Genomic DNA, 13,196 nt, shown 5'->3' on the forward strand with positions numbered 1-13,196 from the left:
GCGACTAGGTTGCTTGCTTTGAGAAATCCTTTAGGACGGTCTTAGAAGCCGACCCGGGTACAGCACAGTCTCTGGCAATGGCTCATCCAGACGCCGTCTGCTCCCTACTTCCAATCCCGCACCTTGGTCCTCACCTCTGCACCCCTCCTTCCCGCCCCTCCTTTCGAGGACGGTTTAAAGGAACCTGGGAGAGGTGTGCAGGTCATCCCGATGGCCCGAGGCTCCCCGCAGCCAGCATCACGCCCCACGCAGCTCTCCCGGCCACTGCGGGCGGGGGCGCACGGCGTCACGAGGCGGGGAACCCGAGGTCCGGGGCGGGGCGCCGGGGAATCCCAGCCCGAGCGAGCCGGGAGGTGCGGGCGGGCGCGGGCAGGCAGGAGGTGCGCGCGGAGGGAGCAGAGGAGCGCGCGGAGCCGGCGGGCGAGGAGGAGGACGGCGAGGGAGGACGGTGAGGGAGGCCCCGCCCCCGGCTCCCGGAGCCCGCTCCTCGCCGCCGCTGAGCCCGCTCACTTTGCCTCTCGCCTCTGGACGGCTGCCGGGCTGCGTGCATCGGGGACCGGGGAGCCCTGCCCACGGCGCCTTGGCTACCGCGCGCCCTCCGGGAGGCCGGCACCGCCTGGAGCCGCGGACACCAACCGGGACTCTCGAAGAGCGAACCCGGGAGCGCGGGGCGGCGGCAGTGACACCGCGGGGGGATCCAGGCGGCGCGGGGCGCGAGCCCCAGGGGAGCGCGGGCCCCGACGGCTCGGCCACCCCGTGCGCTCGGTGGGCAGGCCCCCGGGGCAGCCAGCCATGACCTTCGGGCGCGGCGGGGCGGCCTCGGTGGTGCTGAACGTGGGCGGCGCCCGGTACTCGCTGTCCCGGGAGCTGCTCAAGGACTTCCCGCTGCGTCGTGTGAGCCGGCTGCACGGCTGCCGCTCGGAGCGCGACGTGCTCGAAGTGTGCGACGACTACGACCGGGAGCGCAACGAGTACTTCTTCGACCGGCACTCGGAGGCCTTCGGCTTCATCCTGCTGTACGTGCGCGGCCACGGGAAGCTGCGCTTCGCGCCGCGGATGTGCGAGCTCTCCTTTTACAACGAGATGATCTACTGGGGCCTGGAGGGCGCGCACCTGGAGTACTGCTGCCAGCGCCGCCTAGACGACCGCATGTCCGACACCCACACCTTCCACGCGGCAGACGAGCCGGGCCGCGAGCAGGCTCGCCCGGCCGGGTCAGAGGCTGCTCCCTCCCGGCGCTGGCTGGAGCGCATGCGGCGCACCTTCGAGGAGCCCACGTCGTCGCTGGCCGCGCAGATTCTGGCCAGCGTGTCCGTGGTGTTCGTGATCGTCTCCATGGTGGTGCTGTGCGCCAGCACGCTGCCCGACTGGCGCGCAGCGGCCGCCGAAAACCGCAGCCTGGATGACCGGAGCAGGTACTCCGCCGGCCCTGGGAGGGAGCCCTCCGGGTAGGACGCACTGCTACTCTGCCCGTCCAGTCCGTCCCGTCCCGTCCGTTCGTCCGTCCGTGCCGTCCGTCCAGTCTCCGTCCTGTCTGCCTGGTGACCCTGCCAGGCTTGTTCCTGCCCCAGGAGACCCCTGGCGCTCCAACCCAGTGATGTGTGGGTCCCCAACCCCGCCTCTCTTTCCCAGGCACAGCCAGGGTGTGATTGGGCTTCACCTTTTAGGGTAAAACCCCCAGGCTTTGTAGTTTAATTCTAAGCAAATAGCAATCTTCTAACTAGATTCCCTAAACTTTTATTGCTAATATGCAATAATTTACGCAATAATTCATTTTGAGCTAAGAGCACTTTGAAATATGTGCCAATACGGGTGGTGTATGAAAAGATGATGTCTCGTTCCGTAGAAATGTGGTCTGCTGTACTGCCCATATATTCTGCACACCCTTGGCATAATGTGTGCTGGGATGAAATTGCCGAATTCTGAAGGAGGCTAATTGAGCTTTAGACTCTGAATAATGGATGTCCGTGCCCTTTTCCTCCCTTCTTTCCGACCAAGTTACTGGCCTAGCAAATTCCTGTCCACTGTGTGGTATTAAAGATTTATGGTTTCATTCAAAGGGTCTTCAGTGTGGGCAAGAAAACAAAAATAGCCATTACTTTGGGAGAGAAGAAAAACTGAAACTTCCCCAAACCCAGAAGCAGGATTCGGTAGTTAAGTGTCTCCCCCACCCCCACCCTCCCTTACTAGGATGAAAGGAAAATACTTGAATCTTTCCTGGGTTTGTACTTACCTCTTAATGGCGATAACACGTTTCTGTTTTTAGAACAAGTGAGTTTATTTTGCATATTTGGTGGGAGGAATAAGCAGACTAAAGTTGGACTTTCAGAGGAGACGGCCATTTTGGGCATAAAACCCAAACTGTGCAATCTCTTTTACCCTTTGTTGAGAGTTCTTTGAAGGTTCCCCCTCTCCAGTCACTTTCTGTTTTAATTTTTTTTTCTCCATTCACTCTGAAGTCCAGGTCGCACCCCGGAGTCTTCCTGATAGGTCTGGGTGTGCTAGAGACCCTGGTGTTTGTTGGTCCAGCAGTGGATAGCTTCTGGAGAATACTCTTCCTCTAGGGAGTGGAGCTTTCTGTATGCATCTTAGGAGTAACTACAAGGGGCTAGTAGCAGAGACCATTACCAGTATTCCACCTGGGTGTGAAATCCAAGATTGATGCTTGGAAAAGAAGTAAATCAGGAAACTCATTATAATGTTTTGTGTGTTTGGTTCTGTTTTCACGTCATAGATAGGAATTATTTCCTTGGTGCCCCAAAAAGACAATGAAATTAACTTCTTTGAATAAATAAAGTGACCTTGATTTTTTGTGTTGGGGGAGGTCATAAAAAATGAGCCCTAAGTTGACCGGCTTTGAAATGATTCATCAACAGATACAAAATTCGAAGGTTAGTGATGGACCGAGCTCATCAGCAAAGCAAACAGAAGGGTTGTCTGATAAATACAGATTTTGAGGGAGTTGACTACATCGAGAGAAGTAAGCAAGAACAGGGAACTCAGTGAGTGGTTACTTTTTTTTTTTTTTTTGAAGGAAGGGGGGCGTTTGGGGAGAAAGATCATTCATGTAAAGCATTAGACTGAATACTGATTTTTAGATAAAAAGAGAAACCAAGAACGGAAGCGGCAGAGATGGGGGAGGGGGCTGCAAAGGAAGGGAGAAAGATAGAGTAAGGCTTATTTGTGTATACGTATCTTAAGTACGTATATAATTATTCAAGTCAAACTGTTTCCTAGATACACAGATATTTCAGGCAAATGCATGTTTTTCTTGCCTTAATGGCCCGGTTTTAAGGTTTTCCCTGTGAGTGTAGGTATAAGAAAGCCAGTGTCTGTAATCCCAGATCACACGGATGAGGATGTGGCACATGGCACAGGAAGCCTCCGCTGGCATTTTGTAGTCTCTCAGTCCCTGCCAGCCTGTGGCAGCTACCGGGAGGCTATATCCTTTTGCTCCTTTGACCAGGAATCCACTAAGTAAAGCCAAAGTCTCCTCCTTCCCCTTGGAGACGTGCCATTAACGGTAACCTGCTAGGCAAGTGTCCGCTACTTATTTATGGCGCGGCCTCACAGCTCACCAATCTTGTTTCATCTCATCACAATGTGTCACTCTTGAGTGTTCCACTTGCTCACTCGCTGCAGCTGTGACTTCCAAATACTGTAACTTTCTTGTGAAGAAAAGTTGATGCAGAACTGAGAGGCACAATGGGTTTCCAAGAGTTGAGTTATTCTGAGAAAGCCTTCAAGGTCACGGAGGGTGGAAACAAGCCACCCTCGAAAGGTTGTGCACTGTCCGACACTGGCGGGGGGGGGTGTCACTTATATAAACTGGTTTATGCAACCTGCACCATCCTGTGTCTTGCTTGAGAACAAAATAGAGTTTTCCAGCAAAAGGAACAGCGTGGGCATAGGCATGAAACTTGTATGTTATGTTTAGGGAGTGAGAATCCAGTGATAGCGCGTGAGGTGGCTGGAGAGTATGTTTGAATAATGTGAAGAACTCTACTTTGCAGCCATGGCTACCTCTCGGTTGGTTTGTGTCATCTGTGCCGAGGCCTTACCTGTAGAAAGAAGAGAATGTGTTAAGTATGTACCGTGGTTGGAGAGGGAGGAGATTGGACCCAGGAAAGATGACTAGGCGTGGAGGCACACAGCTGTCATTCTTCCACTCGCGTTCAGTGCAGAAGGGTCAGGAGCTGGAGCCTGTGATCCATCATAGGGAGACCCGAGTTACATCACAGTAAGACCCTGTCTCCCAAAAGAAGCAGGGGGCTGGGGATGTTAGTTCAGTTGTACAAAAGCCCCTGGGTTCGATCCCCAACCCTGCAAAAACAAAAAAGAGTTCGGAAGTCTTTGCTAGGGGTTCAAGAGCTTGTGAGAATAGAGACCAAATAACAACTCTGGTCTATATGAGGGAGAAGTGAGATTCTTCAGAGCAGTGTAAAGATGGAAGCCCCAGGCCAGGCTGATTCCGGGAGCTGGGAACACTCAGTACCTCTTTTCTGTCGAGTCTGTCCTGATCATTTGTCCCCAAGATGCCTCCGTGCCCCTCACAGTACAGTTGCCAACCCCATGAAATGATCATTCAGGCTCAACTTAGGTTCTCTTCAAAGCCTTTATGGGGAGATGTTCCCTCCCAACCCTGAGAGGTTGCTAGTTTGTACTGTTTATATGTCATTTGTCACGACCTTCCTAGATGGCATTTCCTTGTAAACTCATTGTAGCTCCTATGCTAGATTTGAAGAAAAATCCTTGAAGGCAGGTAAACTCATTCATATCCCCCCCACACCGTTTTTAAAAAAGATTTATTTAATGTGCACTTGTGTTCCGACTGTATATACTCTGTGAGAGGGTGTCAGATCCCCTGGAACTGGAGTTACAGACAGTTGTGAGCTGTCATGTGGGTGCTGGGAAGTGAAACAGGATCCTCTGGAAGCATAGCCAGTGCTCTTAACCACTGAACCATCTCTCCAGCCCCCCTCCCCCTGCCATCTTATTTTCAAGACAATCTTATGTTGCTCAAACCAACAATTTTCCTGACTCAACCTCCTTAGACCTGAGATCACAGGTGTGTAACATGCCAGCTCGGAACATGCTTTCCCTTCCTTAGGGGGCTTGGGGCAGCTGGATATTGAGACAGCATCTCGTGTGGCCCAGGGTGGCTTGAGATTCGATTGTATCCAAGGATAAACTTTAAGGTGTTCGTCTTCCTGCTTAACTTGACCTCCCACATGCTGGGATTACAGGCCTGTGCTACCATACCTGGCTGGGAGGGGGTGGAATGTGCACACACACAGAGGTGTGTGTGTGTGTGTGTGTGTGTGGGTGTGTACTACCATACCTGGCCGGGAGGGGGTGGAAGGTGCACACACACAGAGGTGTGGGTGTGTACTACCATACCTGGCTTAGGGGGGTGGAAGGTGCACACACAGATGTGTGTGGCTGTGCATGTGTGTACAGGTGTGGGTTTGTAGTACCCCATAATTAGCTTGGGAGTTGGATTGTGCACACACACAGGTGTGTTTAAGCATGTATGTGTGTGTGTACAGGTGTGTGTGTGTACTACCATACCTGGCCGGGGGGAGTGAAATGTGCACATACAGAGATTTGTGTGGGTGTGTACAGGTGTGTTTGTGTGTGCACATGTGCAGGTATGTGTGCAGAAGTGTATGTACAGGTGTGTATACAGGTGTGTGTGCATGTAGAAACCAAAAATTGATGTAAGATGCCTTCTTCAGTCACTTTCCACCTTTTTTAGTTTTTTGAGACAGAGTGCTGTGGGATAATGGTCTGTACCCTATCACTTGTATTTTAACTAAACATTGATTGGCTAGTAGCCAGGCAGGAAGTAGAGGCAGGCGACCAGGCAGGAAGTAGAGGCGGGGCAACAATAATTCTGGGAAGAGAGGAGTTGCAGTCTACAGTCATCACCCAGACAGAGAGGAAGCCAGACACAGAGCAAGCAAGATGTGACTACCTCGCCGAAAAAGGTACCAAGCCACGTGGCTAACACAGACAAGAATTAGGGGCTAATGTAAGTTATAAGAGTTAATAAGAAGCCTGAGTTAATATGCTAATCAGTTTACAATTAATGTAGACCACTGTGTGATTTCTTTGGGATTTAACGACTGTGGGAACCGGGCAGGACAGAAACCCCTGTCAACAGATGGTGACCAACATGTGGACAACTGCATCCACAGAGAACCTGAGAGAGCTTGGGAACTAATTCTACACACAAAATAACAGCATTGAGCATGGCTTCTTGGTAGCAATGTCTCGGGGTTGCTCTCTTTGCTAGAGGCAAATACTCTCATTTAAGAGAAGCTTCCTGACTCAACTTTAGCTACAAAACCTTGCAGCTCTTTAAAGAGGTTCTGCTACAAAACACTTAACTGGTGTTGATGAAAAGCTGACTGTGTGCTTTTGGTGTGGCAGGGACCTTGAAATGCCATAGAGTTGTGGCAATAAACATGGCTCTGGCCAGTACCTCTGCCATGAGGGAAGAATCTCAGAAAGATAAGGAATGGGCTGGATCCAGCTGTCAAAGCCACAGCTTTAATCCTATCCATATCGCTTAGCAAATTAAAGACTCATGTGGTCAGAAAAAGAGAGATACAGTAAAGATAGTTTTAGACAAAAAAGCCTCTAGACAATTTACAGTGTTTTAAAAAATATATGTAGGCTTGGAAAAGAAAAAAAAAAGGATAAAGTCCTTAAAAGAAAAAAGAAAAAAAAGAGAGTATTTGGGTATAGTGGCACATACCTTTAATCCCAACACTTGGGAGGCAAAGGTAGGTAGATATCTATGAGTTCAAGGACAACCTGGTCTACAGAATAAATTCCAGGACAGCCAAAGATACAGAGAGAAAGCCTGTATCAAAAAGCCAAAAATTAAAAATAAAAGAAATAGAGGTTAAAGTAAAGCCACATAAAGATGAAAAATACAGAGAGTCTGGATACTGTATGTTATTGTGTTGTCTTTAAATTGTTTGATGACTGAGGAAGGAGCAAAAGCTGCTAAAAGACACTTGATTATAAATGCTGCTGGATTAAACATATATATATTGAAAATGCTTTGACTTTAAATTTTAAGTCAAAAGGCATGTTACTTTGGAGAAGAGGTTTTGCTTCCACAGGAAATGAGGGACTGTGGATTCATTATGTGTTAAGAAAAATCAGGTTTGACCAAGGAAGACCTTAAAACCTACCTCCATAGTGACATAGTTCCTTCGGCTATACCTACTCCAAAAAAGCCACACCTCCTAATAGTGCCACTCCCCTTGAATACCATTTTCTTTCAAACTGCCACACAGGTTAAAGAGCTGTTGGGGTAAAGTTGTGGATTCGTCCTTTATGAATTGAAATACTTTGTTCTCTAAGACCCTTGGTAAAAGACAACCACCTTTGCAGGAGCTAGAAAACACTGTTTTGAGTGAGGTAACCCTACAAATCACAATCCCAGAGAACCTAGACAACAATGAGGACACTAAGAGAGACTTACATAGATCTAATCTACATGGGAAGTAGAAAAAGACAAGATCTCCTGAGTAAATTAGGAGCAAGGGGACCTTGGGGTGGGGGGAGGATTGAAAGGGGGAGGGGAGAGGCAGGGAGGGGAGCAGAGAAAAATGTGGAGCTCAATAAAAATCAATTTAAAAAAGAGGAAAAAAATAAAGACTACCACCACGGCCTATTGTTCTCACAGAGCACTGCCTAGTGTTCAAGCAGATTTTTGCTTTTAATTGAGGAAAAAATAGATGATAGTTAAAACAAATTATCATGAGGCTGGCTCTGGGCCAGCCTGGGCAAAACGTTTTCTGTGTGTGTGTGAGGGGATTCTGAGCATCCATCACTGCGTAAGTTTCTGTGATTGGCAGGCCATGGGTGCACAGGTTCATGAGGTGGGGTTTCTAGTCTCATCGAACTTTCTAGCCAGATGGTAGGGTGGGGAGACAGAAAATAGTAAACAAATGCCCAAGAATTTCAGATTGCAAAAGCTGACCTTGAATCCTGGGTAGACAGAGCCCGCTGTGGGAAACTGGAGGGAAGGGGATTCTGGGCAGGAACAACAGTGAATGCAAAGGTTTTGAGAAGGCAGAGGACCTGGCTTATAGAAGGACTGCTCATCTGCTGGACTGCAATTTATTCCCGGGAGAAATGTGTGGAAGAAGTTGACAGAGCAGAGGAGCCCACCCTGTGTGGAAGGAGCTTACGTTTTCTTACAAGCATGACACAAACTTTGGAAGTTTTTTAAAAATTATTTATTTTTATTTTATATATATTGGTGTTCTGTCTGCGTGTATGTCTGTGTGAGAATTACAGGTAGTTGTGGGCTGCCATGTAGGGGCTGGGAATTGAACCTGGGTCCTCTGAAAGAACAGCAGTGAGTACTCTTAACCACTGAGCCATCTCTTCAGGCACGGAAGTGTGTCTTTTTTGTTGTTTTTATTTTTGTTTTATGTATTTTATTTTATGCATGTTTTGCCTTCATGTATGTCTGTGCACCATATGCATGTCTGGTGCCTATGGAAGTCAGAAAAGGACATGGGATCCCTAGTATTGAACCTATGGGTGTTTATGAGCTATCAGGTGGATTCTAGGTATCAAAACCAGGTCCTCTGTAAGAACAAGTGCTCTTAACCACTAAGCCATCTCTCCAGCCCCCTGGAGGTTTTCAAAAGGAACATATATGTTCTGATGTTTTTGACTTTTTATATATATCTGTGATTAAGCCCAGGGGCCTCATGCATGTTGCCAAGTACCTGCTAAGCCATGTCCCCAGCTCTTTAGGGACCAACAACAGACAGATGCTCTAAGACCTGTCAGGGAGGAAGGTGAGCCTCTGCCTAGGAACACTGTTCTGGAGAAGGTGAGAAGGGATTGGACTTGGATCAGTGATATATTTTTTTTTTTCGAGACAGGGTTTCTCTGTGGCTTTGGAGCCTGTCCTGGAACTAGCTCTGTAGACCAGGCTGGTCTCGAACTCACAGAGATCCACCTGCCTCTGCCTCCCGAGTGCTGGGATTAAAGGCGTGCACCATCACCCGGCTCAGTGATGTATTTTTTACGACATCTCCTAGGGCAGGTGAATCAGCTTTCCATCACTGAGAAAATACCCAACAGGAGCAACTTGCAAGGAAGGATGGTTTATCTTGACTTATGGCTCCTAGGGTTCAACCCATGGTCTTTTGGTCCTGTTGCTTTGGGGCGATGGCAGTGCAGCCCATCTTGGCTGGAGCACAAGGCATGGGACACTGCACACTTCGTGTCCAGGAAGCAAAGTAGGAAGGAGCCAGGGTCCCAACAGCCCATTCAAGTATCCTACCCCATGGGCCTAATTCCTTTCTCATAGGCTCCACCTCCTAACTCTTGTCAAGGGTATCACTGGCCAGTCCATCTTACCTGGCCTTGGGGACCTTCATAATGTAAGGGTTCCCTGGACTAGGAAGGAATCAGATGTGACTGGGTGAAGATGTCCTCAGACCTGCAGGCATCATGGTGCCTCTGGTCTGACCACTTCAGCCCACACATACTGAGCACCGAATACAGTTCTTTTCTATGGGGTCTGCTTCCTCTTTGGGGATATCATGAGGAGCACCCCAGAAGGTGGATCAGAAAATCAGAATCAGAGAGCATTTCCCCTGCTGTCTGACTGAAGCCAACTTGGGAGAGGGCTATGACATCATCTTAGCCAAGCTCTGTGGTGTGAGCACTCACAGGCCCACAGATGAACAAATGGAGTATAACTAATTCATCTTTGGTAACGTGCTTTTCTCGCTTTATCAGAGTGATTAGATAGAGTAGATTCTCCAGGCAGTTTTGTCTTCTAGCTAGAGTTGAGATTCCTGTTCTCTTAGGCACTGTATCGTATAGAGAAGTTACCCTGTAAGATTACTAAGCTTCTGCCTGTTGTGGTGGTGCATGCACAAATCCCAGCACTCAGAGAGCTGAGCAGAAAGACTGCTGATCTGAGAGCACCCTGATTATGCCCTGAGACCCCGGCTGGAGAGATGACTCGGTGGTTAAGAGCACTTGGTGCTCTTGAAGAGGACCTGGCTCTGCTCCCAGCATCCACCTGATGGTTCACAAACATCTGCAGCTCCAGTTCCAGGGGATCTCACACCCTCTTTTGGCCTCCAAGGGTACTGCATGCATGTGGAACACAGGCATATGTGTGTGTGTGTGTATATATAATATATATATTATATACATATGCAAAAACACTCATACATGTAAACTAAAAGTAAATAAATCCTTTTTAAGAATTGTGAAAAAATTACTAAACGTTAGTGGCTGTTTTTATAAAAAAAATATACCCTTTGATAGCTACTTCTGTCAGGCAGGTCCAGTATAATAGCTGTGCCTGCTCCCTTTATCTGTGGGCTCGTGTCCTCTCCGTCAGACGCAGTAGGATGACTCTGAGTTTTTAATCAGTTTGGCATTGCAAAGCCTTATGATAATTTTGATCTATTCTTTAGCCGTTCTTTGTTGCAGTTGCTTCATGTGGGGATTTTGATCTTTTATTTGTATTGCTCCGCCGTGGTGCTAAGAATTTGAGGAGCTTGTAAAGTGTTTAACTTTCTCGTGTTGCTTTAAGGCCCTGTTAAGAAAATTTCAGGAGTCAAAACGAAGCAGCGAGGTGATGGAAATTTAAAAATCAATTGTGTTATTTCCCCTGCCTTTGTGTTCAATATTACATAAACCCAATGGGCTTTGGACTATGTTAAAAATAAGAGCAGTATTGAAATTGCAGATGGAAGGTCTCCAGGCTTTCACGCGGCAGATAAGACGGTTATTTTTTCAACTGGTAATTAATAGATCTCTGATAAGATTGGACATAACCCAGGGCCTCAGTTAAACCTTCTTCTTTCCCCCTGAACTTTCAAGTGTGGGGAGGGTTTTTATGTCTGCTGCCAGTTTGACCGTTCTGTGGAAAGTTTATTTTGTCAATGCCTTTTTTTCTAATAAAGGTTTTTTTTTTCTCACTTTGGTGAGCAAATCATTTTAAATGCTCTTTTTGTTTATCATTTTTAATGAAAATGTCACCCACATGTGTTTGGGGGATGTAGAATGTCAAGCAATAGCATCTCCCATTTTTCCTCAGGCTCCATGCAGTTCCTGGGTACTCTTCCCGACCTCTCTCTCTTGTAGGCCAGGCTGTCTTTAAACCTCCTGTAGCTGAGGATGACCTTGAACTCTCGATCCTCTGTTCCACTTCCTGTATCTGAATATTCTTTCAGGAATTTTCCATGCACTGTACACATAGATATGCACACATACATGTAAACACATGCACAGATAAGAGTGTATATTATACATATGTTAAAATATTCATAACTGGGGTTACTCTATAATCTTATTCAGTAGTTTTATCTTAAAAATGAACTCTATATATGTGTGTGTGTGTGTGTGTGTGTGTGTACATATGGGTATGTGCATACATCTGCAGAAGCCAGAAACACAGATTCCCTGGAACTGGAGTTGGAGGTGGTTGGGCGCTGCCCGATGTGGGTGCAGGGAAGAAACATGGGGCTTTTGCAAGGGCAGTACACACCCTCAATTGCCGAGCCATCTCTTTGGCCCCCAAGAATTTTATTTTATTTTTTTCACTTAAAAATGCATCTTGGAACTCTGTCCATATCAGTTTGTTTTTGCCTCTTCTTTCCTTTCTTTCTTAATGGAATTTGGCAGTATAGCTCAGGTTGGCTGTGAAATCCTGATCATTTACTTCCCTAGTACTGGGGTTATAGGTCTACGACACCATGGCCTACTACTCTTGTTCTTTCTAATGTCTGGGTGGTATTCCAGGGTATGAGTGTGCTATGATTCACTCAGTGAGTACTTGCCTGAAACTGTTTCAACAAGATGGTTTCAGTCATACAGTTTGGAAAATGGCCTCTGATTCTCCGCTCACCATCCACGGCCTGGACTTCTCTCTGCTAGACCCTTCTCATAGACCCTTAACATGGGGGCAGATCTACCTCATAGGTGAGAATTGTATTCACTGTTTAATGAATGGTCAAGCCAGAGGGATTCCCCCATATATGTGGGCCTGGGGGCAAATTCACCAAGTAATGGGAAGTAGTAGCTCTAATAACATACGTGTGTGTGTGTGTGTGTGTGTGTGTGTGTGTGTACACCAGCCCTAAAGTAGATTTTAAACTTTCTTGGCTTTAGCTTTCCAATTCTTTTCTTTGTTTTGTTTTATTTTGTTCTTCGAGAGACAGGGTTTCTTTGTGTAGTCCTGGCAGTACTAGAAATAGCTCCATAGACCAGACTGGCCTTGAACTCACTGTTTTTCCAATTCTTGGGCCATGTCTTATTGTCTGTCCTTCCCCCACTCACTCACTCACTCACTCACTCACTCACTCACTCACTCACTCACTCACACACACAGGAATGGATGAATGACTGAATGATTATTGTTTTTTACTGTGTGAACTGAACCCATGCACAGACAAATGGCAGTCCATACTATTTTAATCATATGGTTTGGTTGTGAGTTTATAGAAGCATAAAATATGCTCAAATTTTCTGTGCATCCCACCACACCCAGCTCACTGGTTGGATTTTTAAATAGAAAAAGAAAAGCTAGGTCTCTTGGTGTATAAACTTGTAAGGCTTCAGGCAGAAGCATTGTCTCAAATAAAAGCCTGCATTCACTTTGAAAAACAAACCAAAACAAAACCCCGATGTATTTTGTGACTTAACATTTTATCTTAGTTAAGGTTTCTCTTGCTGATTTTATCTTAGTTAAGGTTTCTCTTGCTGTAGAGACATCATGGCCACAGCAACTCTTATAAAGAAAACATTTAATTGGGTTGACTTGCTTACAGTTCTGGTTTAGTCCATTATCATCATGGTGGGGAGCATGGCGGCATGCAGACAGACGTGGTGCTGGAGTAGTAGCTGAGAGCCCTCTGTCTTGCAACAGGAAGTTGACTGAGGTACTAGGCAGCATCCTGAGCATAGGAAACCTTCAAGCCTGCCCCCAACAGCGATACACTGCCTCCAACAAGACCATACCCACTCCAACAAAGCCACGCCTCCTAATGCCACTCCCTATGAGATTATGGGGGCCAGTTATATTTAAACTACTTACATGCCACATTGTAAGGCATTCAGATTTCAGTGTCTGTGTCTAAGGTTTCATTGAAAAGCAGCTATGGTGATTGATTGTGCACTGTCTGGCAAAT

The 13,196-nt window shown here is 47.2% G+C and overlaps 1 protein-coding gene across 2 annotated transcripts in view; it reads left to right on the forward strand.

Annotated features, from left to right (window-relative positions):
- The first annotated feature begins 783 nt into the window (after positions 1–783).
- Kcng3 (potassium voltage-gated channel modifier subfamily G member 3) overlaps positions 784–13,196 on the forward strand; it is a 46,709-nt gene continuing 34,296 nt past the window's right edge. Inside the window, exon 1 of one of the 2 annotated variants that reach the window (XM_005360745.2) lies at positions 784–1,448. In XM_005360745.2, the coding sequence (XP_005360802.1) occupies positions 793–1,448 (656 nt within the window). In that variant the 5' untranslated portion in view covers positions 784–792. The remainder of the gene's footprint in view (positions 1,449–13,196) is intronic. The other variant, XM_005360746.2, reaches the window with a different exon arrangement.

The sequence above is a fragment of the Microtus ochrogaster genome, linkage group LG3, assembly GCF_000317375.1.
Source record: "Microtus ochrogaster isolate Prairie Vole_2 linkage group LG3, MicOch1.0, whole genome shotgun sequence".
NCBI classification, from domain to species: domain Eukaryota; kingdom Metazoa; phylum Chordata; class Mammalia; order Rodentia; family Cricetidae; genus Microtus; species Microtus ochrogaster.